The sequence below is a fragment of the Cyanistes caeruleus genome, chromosome 6 (assembly GCF_971803275.1).
Source record: "Cyanistes caeruleus chromosome 6, bCyaCae1.hap1.1, whole genome shotgun sequence".
In the NCBI taxonomy this organism is placed as follows: domain Eukaryota; kingdom Metazoa; phylum Chordata; class Aves; order Passeriformes; family Paridae; genus Cyanistes; species Cyanistes caeruleus.
This window is the reverse complement of record NC_141706.1, coordinates 2341596-2362075: the sequence shown is the minus strand read 5'-3', so window position 1 is coordinate 2362075 and position 20480 is coordinate 2341596. Positions and strand designations below refer to the sequence as shown.

At 39.9% G+C, this 20480-nt stretch overlaps 1 protein-coding gene across 1 annotated transcript in view; it reads left to right on the top strand.

The window, feature by feature from the left end:
- The window catches only part of KIAA1549L (KIAA1549 like), a 122683-nt gene extending 102420 nt beyond the window's left edge, over nucleotides 1–20263 (top strand). Inside the window, exons 17-21 of the mRNA XM_086893240.1 lie at nucleotides 3045–3392; nucleotides 10245–10342; nucleotides 11151–11296; nucleotides 15662–15810; nucleotides 19396–20263. Coding sequence (XP_086749366.1) covers nucleotides 3045–3392; nucleotides 10245–10342; nucleotides 11151–11296; nucleotides 15662–15810; nucleotides 19396–19677 — 1023 coding nt within the window. The 3' untranslated portion in view covers nucleotides 19678–20263. The remainder of the gene's footprint in view (nucleotides 1–3044; nucleotides 3393–10244; nucleotides 10343–11150; nucleotides 11297–15661; nucleotides 15811–19395) is intronic.
- Nucleotides 20264–20480: the final 217 nt, after the last annotated feature.

Genomic DNA, 20480 nt, shown 5'->3' with positions numbered 1-20480 from the left:
AGTTCCTATTGCCTTCATGTCGTGAGACTTTTTTTACCACATAAAAAATTGTGGGGGGAATTTGAGTTGTTGCCAGAACACCCAGGTTATGTGTTGAGGCTTTTCTTCCCAGCAATAGTAATACTGTTATTTTTAAAGAGAAGAGCTTGAGATCTCCCAGATTCTTTAAGAAAACTCCTTAAGAACTCCTCACTCATGTGCACAACCACAAGGTTGCCTTTCAATAACAAATTTCTAAATGGTTTTCTAAAATACTTCATTCATACTTTTCTAAAAATACCTCATTCTCTATAATTAATTTTTGTGATACTTCTCTGAATCATGGTTCTGTTTCTCAGAGCTAAAAAACTGGTAAAGAAAGGATAAAGATACAATATTTTACATTTCTCCATATGGAATATGTAGCTTTTAATATTATTTTGGAGTGTAGGTTCTATTTGATGTTCTTGGTACATTATTTGCCTTGGTAGTGTCTTTTACAAATGAATTATTATTGAACAGTACCTAACTTTCCATTTGAAAGAATCCCAACAGGTTTTACTATTATCACCTTCAAGTAGGAATTAGAATAAGGAGGCTTTATTAACATATTTATTATTTCCAACAAGTTCATGAACAACTGTATGGACAGTAAATGCCACAACGAAGGATTCTAGAACCTCTAGGCTGCTCTATTGAGATTTATACCAGAACAGAAAACATTTAGGCTGTTTTTGGTGTAAAAGGAAGAAAATAACTTTATTATACATGTCTAAGAGATCAATATACAAAAGAATTCACGGGCATAATTTTGTTGATGTAGCTTAATTATGCATCCCAAAGCATTATAGATTAATGTTCAAATAAAGAATTTCACTGATAAAGTTGCAGCAGCAGAATTATTCAAGAGATATAGAAAGTCTGTCTCTCACTGCAGGGTTTTGTTTGCTTTCTTCATGTTCCTTCTATTATACAGTAACTCTGTATGTTTTTATGTAATGGTTGCATTAATGCATAGTGACCTCTATTTATGAGAGCTACGTGCTCCAGTTGATAGGACAGCAAATGGGATAGGATGAATTGAAATGGATTTTAAAATATGAGGAGAAGAAATGATTATTACTCTCCTCCAAAATCTTCTTGTCAGCTTTTATATTGCTAAATCAAAGCTGCCTTAATGTTGGCTGCTGATATGTATCTTGTATACATGGGGTATATTTTAAACATTCTGTGGGGGTCTAATGGCTTCACCAGTGAGCTGTAGTAGAAAATCTGATTTATTTCAGCGTTGGGTACTAATAGGTCTATGTGGGATTCCACTCACATTTTTACAGGCATGAGCAAATAGAAGAACCATGGTTATTGATCATCCAGTCAGGACATTATGATTTCAGAGGCTCTTCGGCTGCACTTACACAAACTACCATTGCATTTTATAGTCAGCCTTCTAAAATGTGTCTGATTTTTATTTATTGTAGCAACACAAACAATAATGGAATCAAAAGGCAGCAAGAAAATTAAGGGAAAGTGTTTAGTTGAAGATTTCATACGAAGTTTTTCCATTTAAGATCATTTGGTGCAGTTGCATTCTCCCTTTCTCAATCTGATGTGTGTAAGCCTGAATTTGACCTTCTGGTTTTGAATTTAGATAATATACTGTATAACCATGACTATAGAAGTTATAGTTAAATTCTAATGTGAAAATGATTAATTTTTATCTCAGTTTTTCTCAATATATACTGCTGTATTTTCATTAAATACAAAATATAGCTATACTTAAAACAGAGAAAACAAATTAATATTTTACTTAGTTTTATCAGTTTCCACTAGCAATGTACCTCTTTTCTGAGTGGCTGATTACAGAAGAAGAAAACTGGTTTGATATTTCCCTCTGAGAAGGAAGAAATATGTATTATGATTGTCCTATAGTTTGTAAAACGTGGGGGCACAGCCACTTATGTATTCAGGTCTAGAAAAACACTATTACGGGGGGGAAAAAAAAGCCACACTAGGAGCTACAGAACACTGAAATGATCAGGATAGTGCTGGAATTTTTAACAAGAACATCCTGTTGCATTCTTTTATTTATGGCTATTTTAAACACCAGCACAGTTCTAACCACATGCTATATATAGAAGGAGGCACATATCCTATTGCTCATCCCAGTTATTCTGGCATAGTCGATGCATTTTACAGATATTTAAAGAATTATAAGGAATCAGTTGCTGGTTTAAAACATATGTTTTTAGAACTCTGGGCTGTAAAACTGATCTTACAAAATACAGATGAAGTGTGGCTATTCCACTTTCAACTTCTTGCAATGTGATGCTTGTTCTCTGTCGTGGAGTTGCAGCCAAAAAATAATCAGGGAGGTGATTTCTGTTTGTACTTCTGTGTACAGAAGGAATCACCCTGGGTGCAACCCTCCAAGCTGAGCTGCCCAAGCACTGTCTGCTCACTGAAGAGTGTTCTTCACTCCCTGTTCCCAGCTTAACTTTGCATAAATACCTGTAACTCCTGTTTGGGGGCTGCCAAAGACCCCTGAGCTGGGCCGGGGTGTTCTCTGCAAGGGGCAGGACGGAATTTGTGGTGACACTGTTAGGAAGTTCAGAAAAACTCCTAAACTTTAGTTCTTCAGAAATCACAGTGTGAGAGCATGAACAAAGGGATCTCAGTCTCTCTAGCTGTAATAAGCTGTCCCTTGTAAGGGCTCCTTGACAGTGATGCCACTATTTAGGGAGCCGTACTCTTCCTGGCACAGTTGCACTGCCATTGATACCACAGCTAAGACAAGAATTCAAACATTAATTCTAATTGTTTTTAAGTGAGTCATTGACAGTTTAATCTGCTACAGAGTGTCCCTGCTACTTGTCCCAGCAGACAATGTAGACTATAAAAGGCTGTTATTCTCCCCTCCACCATATAATTTCTTTCTGATATTTGTCGTGCATCTGCGCCGCCACAATTCCTGATTTGTACGTGTTGCATCTGCGTTGGAGCTCGTTGAAGCAGCGCAAACTCTGCCTCGTAAAGCCTTTGACACGCACTCTTATTCCCCCCACCAGACCGAGCCTGAAATTATAGAAGAAACAAACGTTGACCGCGTCAACGAGCCGCGGAACTACGGCCGGGCGCGGCAGGCCAAGGGCCACTCGGAGACGTCGACGCTGAGCTCGCAGCCGTCCATCGACGAGGTGCGGCAGCAGATGCACATGCTGCTGGAGGAGGCCTTCAGCCTGGCCTCTGCTGGCCACGGGGGCCAGCCCCGGCAGGACGCCTACGGCTCGGCCCCACACCTGCCCTACAGCGAGGTGGTGACCAGCGCCCCGGGCACCATGAGCCGGCCGCGGGCGGGCGTGCAGTGGGTGCCAACCTACAGGCCAGAAATGTACCAGTACAGCTTGCCAAGGCCCGTAAGTGGAGCTTCTCCTCGCTGCACTGTCATGTCAGAAAGGTGTTTCTATTCTGAGACGCTTTGGTTTATTTTATTTTATTTTATTTTATTTTATTTTATTTTATTTTATTTTATTTTATTTTATTTTATTTTATTTTATTTTATATTTTATTTTATTTTATTTTAGTCTATATTTTATTTTATTTCATTTTATTCTATATTTTATTTTAGTCTATATTCTATTCTATTTTATTCTATTCTATTCTATTCTATTCTATTCTATTCTATTCTATTCTATTCTATATTTTATTTTATTTTATTCTATATTTTATTTTATTTTATTTTATTCTATATTTTATTTTAGTCTATATTTTATTCTAGTCTATATTCTATTTTATTCTATTCTATTCTATTCTATTCTATTCTATTCTACTTTATTTTGTTTCATTCTATTCTATTTTATTCTATTTTATTTTATTTTTCTTTTTTCAATTTATTTATTTATTTTTTTAGAATAGTCCCATTTATGTGTTGAAAACCAGATGCAGCAGAAAATAATGTGTAGGGTGGTGTATATATATATATATATATATACATATATATACACATATACATACATTTATATATTTATATATTTATATATTTATATATTTATATATTTATATATTTATATTTATATATATACACATATGTGCTTGCCAATTCACCTACCTAGACTTTGCATTTGGGAGTTTGAGTGAGCCACACACGTACACCGTGAGGGACACACTTCTGTCTTAGCAGCAAGGTTGTCTTGTCAAAGTTGTACTAAGAGTTAAAAGGATAGGCTGCAGGCTGTTCTTTTCAGCATGTTCAGCAGATCCCAAAGTTGCTTGCACATCTCCTTCTACTCAGTGAATGCATTTTAGGAAGCAATGTGGTTTTATGGAGTAACTGTGGTGACATCTGGGTAGGGAACACCAACACTTGTGCATCACTGGAGTGGCTCATCACTGAAGAGCAACCTGAAATGTGGGCTGTTATTGGCACTCTTGCACTTACAGGTGTTGGCTTGAGTCTCTAGAGAAGAAATTTAGTGAAGATTTAATTCCACAGGTCTCTTAGTTGACCTCATAACTCACTTTATCCTTCATTTTCTAACCTCAAGCAGCAGCTAAGGCGTCCTCGCCTCTCAGACCTAACACGTGAATTAGGAACTTAAACCCAAGGGTGGAAATTGTTAATGGAATTTTGTAGGTGACAGAAAATCTAGACAGCAGTGACACTGGCACTGTGCACACCCTCATGTGTGAAACTGCCCCTGAGTTCCCACTTATGGTAATGTGAAACTCAATAATATATTTTCCTTTATGTCAGATACAAGTCAGAGGTGATTGCTTTCATATCAGAAATAGCCCATCCAACAATACCACTGTGATAAATTGTTCATTTTAAGGCTTTTTTTGGTCAGAAATTTTTTTTTTTAAAAAAAAGAATGTATTTCAGATTGAGTCCCTAACTCTGGCTAGAATAAGAGGATAATGCAGAAAAATGTTCTCAGTTCAAAATAACCATTACCACGACTTCCTTCCATGACAATAAAAAATACATTAAGGGATGCTGCTTCTGACCTATGCTGAACATAGCTGAAAGCCACTGGCACTGCCTGCAAAGGTTCAGGTTGGTGCTATTTAAATCATGCTAAATGTTATTTCTGGAACTTTGAAATTGGTCTGATGAAATCCATCCAGCATATAACCATATTTTATGGTTAGAATTTGATTAGAAGCTTAAGAGACAGCTAATGGGGAGTCAAATTACCTCGACACTTCAAAGCATCTTTCTAAAATGAAATTAAAAATATTATAGGGTGAGAGGTTTTTTAAAAATATAATAGCCGCTCTTTTTGTGGTGAATGATTCACTGTTGTCTTTCTAAGACTTATTACTCCCCTCAATCATCTGCCTGTTTGGAACCTTTTGCTTATCTTAAATTCCCTGAAGATAGTTGATTGTCACAGATTAAGAAAGGCACAGGCAGACATTTGGGTAAGGGCTGGTAATTCATCGATTTCTGCATATCAGTTTCATAAATATGCACTGTGCTTCAACCACCCCATTTTCGGCTTTGTTCTCATGGGGATGGAGGGTTGGAATTGAAAATATCTCCAGCTTTGGGGATGAGAGGTACCTGTGCACTGGGGTGTTTGTTACCTCTGTAAACCAAGAATTAGTTATTTTTGCCCTTTGCTAAAATTCAATTCTTAGTTGCAATTAAAAGTCAGCATCAACAATGCTGTTACAACTCAAACCTCTGAGCATTTTGAAAATGACAATTTCATCCTTGAGAATTCAAGAGAATTTTGTCTGCTTAGATGGAGCAAGTGCAGAGGGGTCCAGAGCCACTCTTTAGGTCTGTGTTTCTTCAGGCATCCTCCAAATTGTGGATCCTTTTAATTTTTTGTAATCAAATCCCGCCATCAAACATTTGTGTACCACTACAGAGCGTGCATGCATCTCTTTTTTTTTTTTCCTTTTCCATTTTTTTCTCCCTTTTGAGGCCTCCTGTGTGTTTTTTATTTGTTTGCTTGGGTTTTTCTGTACATGCTGTCATTAAGACCGAAATTATCTGCAGCTCTCGTGAGCTGTTTGCCAACCTGCCCCGTTGGGTGACCTGTGAAGAGAGGATTCCTCCACATGGGGCTCACGCCTTCTCCTGGCAGAGGAAACCCGTGAAATGCAAACTCTCCCTGTTGTTCTGGAGCTTCCAAAACCATGATGAGTAAGGTTTGGCTGGGTCCTTGGCACCCAGCTGGTGTGCTGTGGCTGGAGGATGGAGCTGGAGAGCTGAACGTGTGCCACCAGCCCGACCGCCAGCTCCACGTCTCGGTTGGTCGTGTTGCGGCTCTGGCAATTTGCTCAGAGCTGAGCCCAGAGAAGAAAACCCTCACCATCACAAGGCTGGGCCAGCTTCCATCTCTCCTCCTCAGGGCTCTGGAAAGAGGAGTGAGAGTAGCAGAGCTGTGGGTGAGACCCAGCGCCACAAACTGATGAGCAGCACTTAAAGCCTGAGTGACTGCTAAAGTATCCCCGTCCTCAGAGCTCCCCTTCATTTATCAGAGGTAAAGTGGGGGTATTTTATCAAAATTCAGACACTTTTAATAGCAGCTGCTGAGGATAAAACAGGACAGCTATAAATGCAAAGCCAAATCAATAAAATTGTTTTATTCCTGGATTGAAATTTAATGATCAAGTAAGTTAAATCATTCAATGAGTTAACAAGGACATTGGCCTTTTAATTCCCATGGTGAGGTAAGGGGATGGAAATTTCTGTAATTAGAAGGCAATGTAGAATACTTTCACCCAAGACCAATCCTTAAGTGGAAGGCTGTAAAAATATTTAAATATTGCAACTAGGGAAATTTAGCCTTAAAAATAACTGCAACGTTCCTGCTTTGGCCTATAGTTATTGTGTGCTGGCCTATGAGCATGGGCTGAGAGCCTTGGGATTGTTCAGCCTGGAGAAGAGACAGCTCCAGGGGGACCTTAGAGCACCTTCCAGTACCTAAAGGAGCTACAAGAGAGATGGAGACAGCTTTTTACAAGGGCATGTAGTGATAGGACAAGCAGAAATGACTTTAAACTGATGAAGGGCAGGGCTAGATTAGGTATGGGCAAGGAATTCTGTTCTGTGATGAGGGTGATGAGGCACTGGAGCAGGCTGCCCAAAAAGTTGTGTGTGGAGGTGTTCAAGGCCAGGCTGGAGGGGCTTTGAACAGCCTGATCTCATGGAAGGAGCTCCTGTTGCAAGGGGCTTGGGCCCAGATGATCTTCAAGGTCCCTTCTGAACCATTTTGTGAATTTTCTTCTCTACATCCTGACAGGTGGTACCTTGAGCTGTCATGGGTTGTAGGAGACTATGGTGCAGGTGTCTGCTGGTGGCTGGATTTATCCTGCAGAGGATTTCTTGCCCTTGGCTCAATGTCTGCTAAAATGCACTTCCTACTTTTTAAAATTATTTATTGCTTTGCTCTTTAAATTGTCAGTGTTCTAGTCACAGCAGACTCCTTCATTTGGCATTTCTTACTGAAAGGGGGGCACAGGGTCTGCACTCTGGTACCTGTGCAGTCTGTCCTGGATCTCAGGTGTGAATACTTCTGCCAGCGATTGTTACAGCCTTTGTATTACACCTGTTCTCATTTCTCCAAAAGTAGAGTTTGGAACCCATGCAGAATGTTTTCCTTAAGATTTTTGTCTTTTGTTCTTTTTGGGCTTTTGGTTTGCTTGTTTGCTTGTTTTTGTTTTTTTTTTTGTTGCTAAAAACCAAGAGATCATTTTAAAAGGATAAATACATTTTGAAGAGTAAAATTAGGCAAATCTGTGAAATTAGCTGGGTTGTGTTTTTTCTTCGGTGTTTTCCTCTCTGACTCGTTTCACAATGGTGAAATGACTTCAATTCTACAATCATGCCTGATGCCCAAGAACCTAAGGGCTCATAAATATCTTTAACAGGCCTCTGTGGTAAAACTTTGATTTCATTTAGCTTCTGAACAGCTTTTTTTTTCCATTTATATGCTGCCTGCAGGAGGAAACTAATGCCCCAACCCATTGGAGAAAGTCTAGAAGTTTCACTGGAGTTCCCTCCCACATCCACGTTGGGCTGTGTGTCCCCTCTGGACAGGCTGTTCCTCAGCTTGGTGTAGCAGATCTTTTTACAGGATTTTTCACTTTAACAGGATTCTTTCTGCCCAGCCATTAGCAAAATATCGCCACTCACTCAAAATTGTTCATCTCCCATGTAAGCAGCAAAATAAAGGCTTAGATTTTCTATTTTACTTTTTCCCCCTGAAATTTCCAGTGCAAGTCGCAGCATATTTGTGAACTGTGATCCCTTAAAATACCTAATACCTCCTTTGATGTCCATATTCCAAAGCACAGCACACAAGAGAAAACCCAGATCTCTCTCTGAGTCCTTGCCTACCCTGCTAAACTGTCTGGAGTCACTTTCCACTCTGAAATATTATCTCATGTGCTGTTCCTTTAAAACAGGGGGAATAAAAAGGATTTCATAGTTGGCACAAATGCATGCTGAGAGCAAGATATGGGATGAAAGGCTCGTGGAGCCAGAATTCAGTCAGCCTGTGAGGGCACTGCCAGTGTTTGACATGCAGAAGAGGCATTGCAGACCATTTCACACCCAGCACTACCAGGAGAAATATAATTGAGGTTTTCTTTGATGAGAATAACATTTGTTTTTTTCCTTACAGTTCTTTCATTAAAAAAATCAGTGTTTCCAACCCTTGGCTAAGAAATGTAACAGTGTCTTTTAAGATGTTTTATTTTTCCCCTACTCAAATGTAGAAATTCTTTAAATATCATGGTAACATTGTGAAAGTAAATATTAGGAGACTTTGTAGGTGGCATGAAAGAAAAAATTATTTTCAGAGACACACCTTTGAGGGTTTCTAACCTGCTTTAAAAGGTGAGAGGACAGAGAAAGATGCTGGGTCTATAGAGATGCATCAAAAATCAGTTTTATAAGTTACCTTTCCTTTTTGTTGACCTTTGCAGGTTTTTGAGAATGAAGGTATTTGGAATATTTGGAATACAGTCTAAATGTGTAATTTTAAAAGATGATTACTGAAAGACAGTGTTTTCTGATTATATAGTGTGGGATTTATATTGCCAAATTCCAACCTGAATGTAGGTGGTAGGTCTGAAATAATCATGTAAATCCTGTAGGGCTCTTTCTCTGGGCAGGAGATGGAGTGTGACTCATCCCATGTGTTTTAATGTGTTTTTAACTTTCACTGCTGTTTGTGGAGGAGCTTCTCTGGCTGAACCAGATAATTCTTGTTTAGAAGGCCAAAGTTCCATCATTGGACTCCATTTTTTTTTTGGTCAAAATGCCATTGTCTTGATAGTGATCAGCCTTTCCAAAACTTAATTGTTATTGCTCTGATTTTATCTTTATTCCTGTGCATTGCTCCAAAGCATCATTGTAAAAAACATAACTGGAAAAAAAAATCACAAGCAAACAATAAACCAAAAACCAATAGGAAAACAAAACCCCCACCCATGATGTGCTGAAGAAAAGTTTGGTGAAGCATCTAGTGAGATGCCATTCCTCTAAGTGGATTTGGAAAAATGATGGCCTCCAATCTATAAAAAAGGATTTAGGAGGAAAATTCTGTCCTTCACGTCATTTCTTGGGTGCTGTGGGTTTCATGCACATCATTCCTCCTCCTTCACATGTATTGGTGATGAAATTCAGAATTACTGTGGGCAAGCTGCTTAATTTTGTGACTTTGTGGGTTGGGCGTGGTGTTCCTCTGGATCAGTCTGCTTTTTCAGAACTGTTTGAGGCCTTTGTTGCTGTGTTGGAAAGTTACAGAACCTGGGGGTTTTGTGAAGAATTTTCTTTTCATCTCTTGGAGGCTGAAGGGAAGAGGTTGAAATACAGATTGCTCACAGGCAGCTTCACCGCAGCACACACTGCTCTGAGGATTCTTTCTGAATCTTTGAAATACTTTTTCTCCTGGAGAAAGTGAAAATATTCAGGTCTTTTTCCCATGATCCAAAGCAGCTGTTGAGTCTCACATAATCACAACAGATCTGCTTTGCCAGCAGGTTACAAATGTCACAGAGACAGTGTTGAATACGTTTTATTTTAATTAGACTTCATTTTGTCTCTGAGCTCATTTCCAGGTTTTCTTCCACATTCAAAGCACTGTAAATTCTCAAATAAATACAATAAATTATTGTTGATGCCACAAAAAGCTTCCTGTTGACTGGCACACAGTGCAGGTATTTAATTTCTGATTTTGTTTTGTTTTTCAATTTGGTGGTGTTTTACTGATGTTACAGAAAATATTTATTCTTCTCTGTTACAGGCTTATAGATTTTCTCAGCTTCCTGAGATGGTAATGGGTTCTCCTCCCCCTCCTGTCCCTCCCAGAACGGGTCCTGTGGCTGTTGCTTCTCTCAGGAGGTATTTATCTGTTATTTTATTTTAGGCACAGTCTCTAAAACCCACTATCCTAATAAGAACCAGGGCAAACCCTGAAGGGGCACTTACAAGGCACTTAGAAAGATACATTCATGAAATTAGAAATATGTAGGTTTAATTTCATTTTAACAAAAAACGAAATAACAATGAATTTTCTGTGAATAGTCTGTGTCAATAAAAATAGGAAATTCAGGCTCTTAATTCTTTTAAATAATCCTTTGCCTCAGCTGGCATAATGGTGTGCTGGATTGAGGCAGTTAGTTCACATCATCATTCTCCTGCTTTCCTGTGTTTTAAGGACTTGCAACATTTCCAAAGACATTCCAGGACATTTCCAAAGACATTTCCCAAGTTAGCACTTTCTAAGTGCAGTTAATGTTATTTACCATGGTGGTCTCCCACTGTATGATACCACATCATGTGCACTCTTGTGATTGTGACTGTGTTGGTGAATTATGGTAAAATTCTGGTAAATTCTGAATTTTGGTAAAGCTCTGGTTTTAATGTTGTGTTTCACAGGCGTTTGTTTGAAGCAGCAAGCAAAGCCCCTACATGCTTTGGTAAAATAGCAACCAGGCTAAAAGGGTTGTTTGTAAACTTCTCCAGGCTTCTCCAAACTTCTCCTGTTGTCCAGTTGTTCTCCAGCCTTCTGTCATGCCACAGCAGAGTTGGACAGCTTGCTCCTCGCTGGCTTGTCCTGCTGGAGCTGACAGGCCTCTGTGTGGCTACAAATCTCATCTGTAGGTCAGAATGACAACAATTTCTGTTTTTTTGGTTTCTTAACGCACAGGTCCACATCAGATATCGGCAGCAAAGTGAGAATACCTGAGTCCAGTGGAGCAGAGCAGGCCCAGCACCACGATCAGACGCCTTTCGCGCCGGGTTCGAGAGCTCCCATGTCTGTTGGGCCGCTCGATCAATCGGCTTTTCACTCAGGTGACACAATAATTCACACTCCACTCAGAGCTTTGACAGCCTCATGAGCTGGTTTGGCTATAAATGAATGGGTGGGATATAGAAAATAAGGATGATTTGTAATTTTTCTCTGTTTTGATGCTGTACTTCTCGAAACTGGATTTCTCGGTCTCCTCTGGGCCCAGCTCCTTCGGGATATCCCTCACAGGGAGTTCCATTTATCTCAGTTCTCTGGGTCAGAAGAAAACTCGAAAACTCGTTAGGATTTTGTTTCTTGTGTTTATTAGGATGTTGGCAGGCCTTCCCAGACCTTCTGCACAAGTTTAATTCCTTAATAACCATAACCTGGCTCACTTTGGCTCTGAAGGCACAAAACGGCCCTGAACCACGAGGCTGTTTCATCTTTATATCCATTTTTACCCCATTAACAATAAACATGTCATGTTTTTATATATTAACAAATAAGTTATGTAACTAAAACTGCGACTAACTTTCAACCAATCACTCTTTGTGCTCCTAAAAACTGCAGAATCATGGAGAAGAAGGAAGAAGGAGAGCTAAGAACCACACCTTTCTTCCTCCATCTTTACTCCATGTATTAAACACTCTAAAATCTATATTTTTTACTTCAGTGACATACTAAACATTCTACTACCTTCTACTTAATTTTTTATAAATCCTGGTTTACCCAGGGGTATTTGGAAGCCTTTCTAATCAGTGACAGACAAGATTAATATCTTTTTGGAGAAGAGGACAAACAGAGAAATGTTTCTCCATTTCTGGATTCCTACAATGATTTTTTTTTTTGGAGAAAGACTGTATTAGGTGGGGTTTTTCCTGGTGCTAAGGAAAAACCTTACACAGGGGATTAACCTTACTCCAGGGGATGGGATACTCATCCTGCAGAAGCACCAGGAAATTGCTTTTTCTGAAGGTAGGATCCAGCAGTAACATCCCAAATGTTCTGTGTTCAAGGGTGACATTCTGCTGGCACACTAATCAGGACTCTGCACTGATAAAACCCAGTGAAACTCTTCACCTGCACCACAAAAACGCAGTAGAATTTTAGGGAGAATATTTAGTAGAATTTTTAGGGTGGCAAAATGAGTTGCAGTATTTGGACTGCTCTGTGACTTGTTTGTGTTGCACTTTGCACCAACCAAGCAAATAAAAAATATAAAAAAAGATAAGTTAAATTAAAAGATAAAAAAATAAATTAAATTAAAGATAAATTAAGATAAAAATAAATTTTAAAAAAAAAAATAATGGGGGAGAAATGAGTTGGATCCTTCCAATATTTTGTCAGTCAAGAATATTGGTCCAAGTGCTTGAAATCTTTTTTAAGGCTCTCTATTTTCTCTTGAGAAACATCACCCCTACTCTTATCACAACAGTGGGCTTCTGAGGAGGGGAAATTGAAGGTGCATGGCCCCTTCAAACACAAGGCAGTGGTGGTATTGCACAGTCAAAGGTAATCTGTTAGCTCTTCACCCCTCCTGGACAATACAGTTCCAGCTCAGAACTTGTTTTGGGTCTAAAAGTCCCAGTTTTAAAGGCCTAGTCAGTTCCTGGTCCTTTTGATATAAGTTGTATTTATAAATTAATTGATTTAATCATGAGATGAAGCTGATGTATTGTTTTGATGGTGCCTGGGTAATATTTAGCTGGAAAAAAATATTTCAAATGAGTTCTTATTGGCAAAATGTTCTTGAAGAGTTGTGGAAAAAAGATTACAATATTCAAAAGAATTTTCCATTAGTTCAAAGCTTTGAAATTAATAGGTTTGTTAGACACTGCTCTGTTAATCAGCCAGAAAAAAATTCTTTCTTAGCTTCCTCAGAAGTAATAGAGAGTTATTTGTGTTGTTTTTGACATCATCTACTGAGAATCATAATGTGGCTAAGCAAAAGTGTTGTCAATTAATTAAATACAGTGGGTTTGAAGGATCCATTCTACTCTCACTTATTGTCAGACCTTCTGCAAATGGTGCAGGACCTGAAAGGAGCAGATGCTCACCCCCCCATTTCAAAGCATTTCAAGCTATAAAATATGCCACACTACCTAGACCTCTCCTCTAAGTGCAATAATGTGTTCTGTGGGATGCACTTTTTTATTGGACCCAGTGCTGGGGAGATTTTATTGCTGTGTGCTGCTCTGAAGAGTGGCTGCAGTTCAGAAGAGACAAAATGACCTTCCTGAACATTGTGGAGTTTGCCAGAATAATTCTGGGAGCAGTTGAAGGAAACTTTCTTATATGAAAGGTTCTACAAAAGGCTGTAATACAGGCAAGTAAAGACAAGGAAAATTGTGAAAAATGTACAATTATAATAGAAGGTTTCTAACGTTCTGATGTGAAAATAACTTTTTATAGCCTCAATACGTGAAGAAACATTGCTGCAGGTGCTGGTTTGGAATGTTAATGCCCAATGTCACTCTCATGCAGCCCAGCATCAGCTCTAAGATAAGGATGTTGCAATAATAATTTAGGATAAGGTATTACCTCAGCCAATTGAATATTCATTTTTGAGTAGTAGCTCCTTTTGCTGTGGTTAAATTCAAAGAGTGTTTTGGGGTAGAAGCCGTTTACAGGAGCAGCACTTTCTTCTCTGTACATGTGTGAAGAATGTTCATTTTCACCCTTGCTAATTCCTTTAAAATAGCAACCCTTGTGCTGTTTATGACCTGGAAGGACAAATGCCTGACCACACCTCTCTCTTAGCCCACCCTCTTCCAAACCATGGGGCTGGAGGAATTGGGATAGAGGTGGTGTGTTTCTGCTCTGGAGAAAAATGTGCTACAAACCATATTTTACTGCTCTTTTCATGCCCTGATTGATCCATAGCAGTTGGATAGCTTAGCATAGCATAAAGTTGTGTACTGGGACTGCGTGGGAGGTCATTGAGAACCTGTAAATATCTGGGTTTATGGAGGTTGCTTTGGGGGTGGATGTCACTGGTGGAGTCTCTCTATCTCTGTGCACGTGCCCATGCAATGTCCCAGCACCTGTCAGAGCAGGCAGCACAACCCTCTTGCACATTGTTCAGGAGCAAAAAATGTGCCAGGGCTGTTAATGAGATTCTGGGGGGTGGATATTTGAAGCAGAAATTGATGCTAATTCAATTATACTCCGTCTGAATCTCGGTGATTTTGTCAGCATAGTGGTATCATAGCTACTGAGAGCAATTAGTAGGAATATTCAAATGGTGTGCAGTTGGAAGGGGGAGACATTTTATTTTCTCTGCATTGATTTTAGTACAGAGAATCTGCCCAGCTGTGTGATGTAACTCTGCTTCCATTCCTCAGTGAAAATGTTGGAGTTGTGTTTTGTTGTGTTTTTAAAGGGTTAACTGCCCTTCTGCTTTCATTTAAGTGATGCTATTTTTGCTATATTCTGTGAATTTGAGAAGTAAAATACGAGTTCATGTAGTATAACTGAATAAACTAAAAACCTAATAACTGATAAAGATGATATGCAGCCGTCCCATCTGGGATTTAGGGATGAGGATTTCATGCCCCCGGTGTGATGTTGGTGATTCACTTCTAGAATCTGTCTTTGCATGCAAATAGACACTGAAGGAAGGAAGACTCAACTGGGCAAAAAAGTTGTTTGTATTCTATTTTTAACTAAAAGGCAAATACATGGAGTTCTGACTGCAAATCTTGAGGGAAACATGGCTCCTTCCACACAACTTGGAGTGTGACAGTGGGATTTTCATCCAGGAGGTTTCCTGGGTATTCCTATGCATGCATCTTAATCAAGAGGTGATAAACCAGATTTGGAATCAGCAAATATTTGTTTAAGTTGTAGCTACATAATTTATGGCAGTCATAGATTGTTCTTGGGAGAGGAACTGAGCAGGCAGAACCTTGGTAATGTTTTGCAGAAGCATTGAAGTTTAGTGATGGAATTGTTGAGAGTGCAGCCTATTAAACATATCAGTCACTTGTTTTTGCAGGGTTTTTGCTTAGAGATATTAAGAAATACTGGGTAAACTGTGAAAACAAAGGTGCATTACACTGAAACCCATGGTAACAGCAGCTGAAAATTGAGTACAAGGAAGAAACTTAAGGGGAAAAGTGCCTTTTTTTCTAATGATTCAAAGTTTTGATGAAGATCATTGTTACAAGGATCAAGTCCTAGGGACTCTTTATCTGAAGGCTGTGCATGGTTATGAGGACAACTGCAAATCTTACCTTCTCCAGTATTTCCCAGCATTATGAAGATGCTCTAGTCAGGTGGTGGGACAAAAAAAACCCCAAAACAAACCCAAAGCCCCAAACAAAAAGACAAGCAAACATTAAGTCCGTATTACATAAGTGCTATATTCTGATTTACAACTGAAAATCTCAGCTATTAATGAAGCCTATTCTTTTTTTATTTGACAGGAAATACGGTACCAGCAGTGTTTGCCATTCCAGCCAACAGACCTGGCTTCACTGGCTATTTCATCCCAACTCCTCCCACCGCCTACAGGAACCAAGCCTGGATGCCCTATGCTGGAGAGAATGAGTTGCCAGGGCAGTGGGCAGACTCTGTAAGCATCCTTGCTTCTCTAACCACCCGTGTTTTCTGTGTTTTGCACAGGAAGGGTTTTCAGCAATTCTTCACTGGCCTACAAAGAAGCCAAAAGGGATAATTTTTTAATTTTTCCTTGAATGGGAATAATGTCTAGTAGTGGAAAGCCACAAGAGATGGCATAGATACTTCAGCTGTTCATAACATGAGCTGTAACAAGGTCTTTAGAAGGTGGAATCACTCACTAGGTTAGGGCCTGGCACCTGTTTAAATTTGGTGAGTTAGATGTCATTTCTGTTTGCTGAGAAAGCTTAAATTTTTGGATAGACAGGTGTCAGGAGAAGGTGATGCTGCCTCACAAGGCAGCCTTGAGCTGTTTGAAAGTTGGGGAAGCATCTTACCCTCCTGGAGGCTTCTCTCAAGACAGCCTGGCTCCCAAAATCTTACCTCCCAGCCCTGCTGTGCAGAGTTTCAAATCCTCCTGAAGGCTGGAGTGACAGATCATAAATTAATTAATTGCACAATGCCAGACTGGAACAGATGTAATTTTTTAGCCCAAAGTAAACCTACATTTCAAAGAATCGGAGTTGAAACATCCTGAAATGAATTGCAGTAGTTTATCATGTTTGAGACAATTTCTCAAATGTGTAGGGCTCTTTTTACACTAGGGAAAAAAAGATCAATTCTTCAGCTTGAGCTCACATCTGATATTTATGCAGAACCATTCTGGCTAAAAAAAACCTGGGAGATAGATTCAATTTCCTCATACAAATCATCAACAGAACATTTTAATGAATTACAGTTGAAATCTAAGTTGTCTTTGAGCAGCTTAGCAAGAGACAACACAGTCATTATAAATGTTCCTGGGGGCAGCTTTTTGTTGTTTGCTCTTTATTGCTGCTCCCAGTGCCTGTGTAGAAAAGAATTCAGTATGACTTTGAGATGCAAGTCTGAATTTGAAGGCTGAACTGTCAGAAAAAACAGCTGCTCATTCGTAAGCTGAGCACACCTGCTGATGTGCCCCTGACACCTGGAGGCTTGTGATGTTCTGGTATAAATTTTCTTCTCAGAGCTGCCTTTTAAAGCATGAAAAGCTTTATTTTCCTTCGTTGTTGATTTTTTTTGGTGTTTGTTTTTTGTTTATTTATTTGTTTTATGTGTGGTTTTAACCCTTCTGGCATCATAAATTCAGGAGGCCCCGTTTTATCTTAACAATGATTTTAAACTTTTTCTCTAAGAAGGAAAAAAGCCACAAAACAAATAAGGAAATTTGAATTGTCTTCCATTCATTCTCCCTTTGGTATCTCCACTCTTGACTGCAGCCCTGTGGAAAAAGTCAGGTATCAGTTGTCAAAAGTGGAGATTGAAACAAACTGCAAACCAATTCTCCAGCCCCCAGCTCCTTCCTCTGGAAGAAGAAGAATTTAACCCTGGTGTGGATTTCCTTGTCTTCAGGGAAAGAGGAATGAAGAGGGATGTAAGAATCTGTCTGAAAAATAACCCTGGCAATATAGAATTCAAAGGAAACAAATGTCCCTTTTAACTTCACTCACCCATGGCAGGTTGTTACTTTTCAGCCCTCCAGTGGCATTGCAGAAGAGGTAAAAATTTAGAAACTACTACAGTTTCTACAATGAGTTTGCAAATCTGTCAAGAAATTCTCTTTATTTGAAAATCATTACTGGAGGAGTTGGCAACAGCATTAGCAACATAGCACAGCCAGAAAGGCTGAATAAAATTGAACAGCATAAAAATCTGAAGTAATACTCAGGTTTTCTCAGTAATTCTCAGGGCTTGAATTTCTGGATGTGTCCTGGTTTCTGAGCCTCTAGATTATGTCTTGATCCCACTTCCAAGATTTTCTTACAATTATTGAGAACAGAGGCTTAATATATATAAGATTCTTTATTTTTCACACATTTCTGCTATCCTACTAAACAACGTTTACTGTTTATCCTACTAAACAAGGGAGTAGAGGAAACAGGAGATTTGACAACAAGGAATTGTTTTATAAACTCAATTCCTGTAATACATTATTCTCTGAGACAAATGGGAAGGATTGAAACACTAATTTCAATAAACATAAACGGTGTTTATTGGAACACTTTTGTGGAACAAGGCAACTGTATCCACAAAGCATTTATTACCCAAACTGCTGGATTCTGCTCAGTGAAAACAGTAACTTGGTGGCCTCTAGTGGCGTGTTCACATGTTGTTCTGGTAAAATCACCTTTTGAAGAGCCTGTTGTAAAATAAAACAGAGGTGACTACATCTAATGATCATTTTCATATCATACCTGCTTCCTCCCTTTGTCTCATCACAAACATGTTTGATATTCTCTTCAGAATTTGATGGATAGCCAAGGCTGTGCAGAGGATGTGTAAATCCTGATGGTCAGGCTTCAGGAATAAACCCTTCTTCAATATTAAGGCCTGTAGATTCCTGTTTTATAGACTTTTGGAAATCATAAATGCTATTTTTTTATTGGATGCATTAAAATCTTCTGAGTGCCAAAAAAGATTGGTATCATGGTTCATGGAATTGTGAAATTCATGGATTTGTGAAAGAAATTTAATCCATTCATGGATTTGTGAATGAAATTTAATCTCTCACGGTGACTAAAGGGCTGACATTATTTAGTTGTAGCTGGTGTAACATGGGGCTGAAATCTGTGAAGTTACAAAAATTAAGTAATTCTGTTAAACATGGCCAGAAATCCTGACACTTCTGAGCATTCAAACATCCCTTTGAGTCTTGAGTTTCCAAATTGGCTCACCTGGGCTTATCCCTGTTGTCTGGATCTGGGGAGTTTCTGTTCGGGGCAGTGAGACCAGACACTTGGCTGGCTTGGATTCGACAGCGACTACAACTCAGAAAACTCTGCTTTTCTGCTCTAGGCTTTTTAGTGTACCAAAACCATGCTGTTTGTTCAAAACCAAGGTGTTTGCTAAGCAGGGATCACACCTTCATAAAAACCTTTTCCCTTTTGGAGGTGATGATAAACGAGGACAAGCAGATGTTTTTGCTGCCACAGCTGGGACATTGACACGTGCACACATGGCACACGCCAGGAGAGGCATTTGTGAGCAGAAGCTGGGAATTCTGAGGTTTGCATTCCCTTCTTCTGTGCCTCTGTCCCAGCTGGCAGCTCCCTGGGGAGCTCTGTGGTTCATGGCTGTCGTTCTAATTGGGAACGGCGGGAAAGAACGACACTGACTCTCAAGGGAGTCACAACACGAGAATTCCTCTAGTTTATTGCTCTAGGCTTGTCTTATAGACAGATATGTAGAAAGTACAGAAAGGAAACTCTTATTGGTTAGCAAAGTGCCACATCACCATCACTGGTCAGGGGGGCTCACCACCCCCCTGACTTTCTCCTGCAATAAAAACATAGGACAGACAAACAGCACCTGGCAGTTGTTTTCTGTCTCTGAGGTTTGTTTTGAAATCCTCCTATGAATTTTTTCAGGCTAGCTTTTCAGGCAGGACTGAGAGGCCACGGGCCTGCAGTTTCTGCAGCTCCCTGCAGCCTGTTCCAAAGCTAGCGTCCATACACGGCAGGTGGCTCGGCGGTTCCGAATAACCCCGTGCAATTCTCCGCAGGTCCCGCTTCCCGGCTACATCGAGGCGTACCCGAGGCCCCGCTACCAGCACAGCTCCCCGTCCCGCCTGCCCCGGCAGTACAGCCAGCAGGGCAGCCTGCACCCCAGCCTGGAGCAGGCTCCCCTGGCCTCCGCCGCCGCCTCCCAGCAGAGCCTGGCCGACAACGAGCCCTCCGACGCGCCGCTCACCAACATCTCCACGGCCGCCCTCGTCAAGGCAATAAGAGAAGAAGTGGCCAAGCTGGCCAAGAAGCAAACAGATATGTTTGAGTTTCAGGTGTAATGTATCTCCTGTGCACAGTGTTTGTATCTTGCGACCTGGGGTAGCCAAGAAAGAGACTCCTTTAATTTTCAGCTACAATTGTGCCAAAGCGATGGCATTTTAATCTGTCTGAAAAGTCAACGCTACGAAATGACTTCAAGCAGAGCAACAGGACTCTGAAGATGTGAAATTTCTGCTTTCCAGCTAAGGAAAAGCTGCCAGAAAACTGTTTCATACTGCTGAGATCAGCCATATGCAATTGTTTGTCACTTCGCTCTGGTATTATGACCCATCATCACTAAGATGCTGCTGAACGTGTCTGCGCCACAAGAAGTTTCATTTGCAGGCCCAGAGGTAAAGCTGCTGAAAATAACTTCTGCATGCCAAAACTTTGATTCAAGAAGAAAAAAAACCTGCAGAACAGGGTTTGCTGAAGGCCACGGCTGGCGTGGCAGTGGCCACGTTAATTGTTTGCTGTGGGACATTGTGTAAGGGGTGCTGATTTCAGCAATGCAGAGTCATTTCAGCCTTTTCATCCCAGAGACTGTATTCAAACCAAAAGAAATCAACATGATTAAGTAATACAAATAAAAGTCCTGTAAATAGCTCTGAGTCTCTTCATCCTATTCACAGTACAAAGAAGTGAGAGAAGAGGGGACTGTGAAGAGGGTGAATGACATTTCAATAATTGGTGGATACCTTGTCCCTCAGTGCTGCTGCTGAGTTACGGAGGAGATTTTTATTTTCAGCGTGAGAGAACACAATGCATGAAGAGCCAGCAAAGGATATTGGTGCTAAAAGCTTCCAAGAGCAATGAAAAAAGG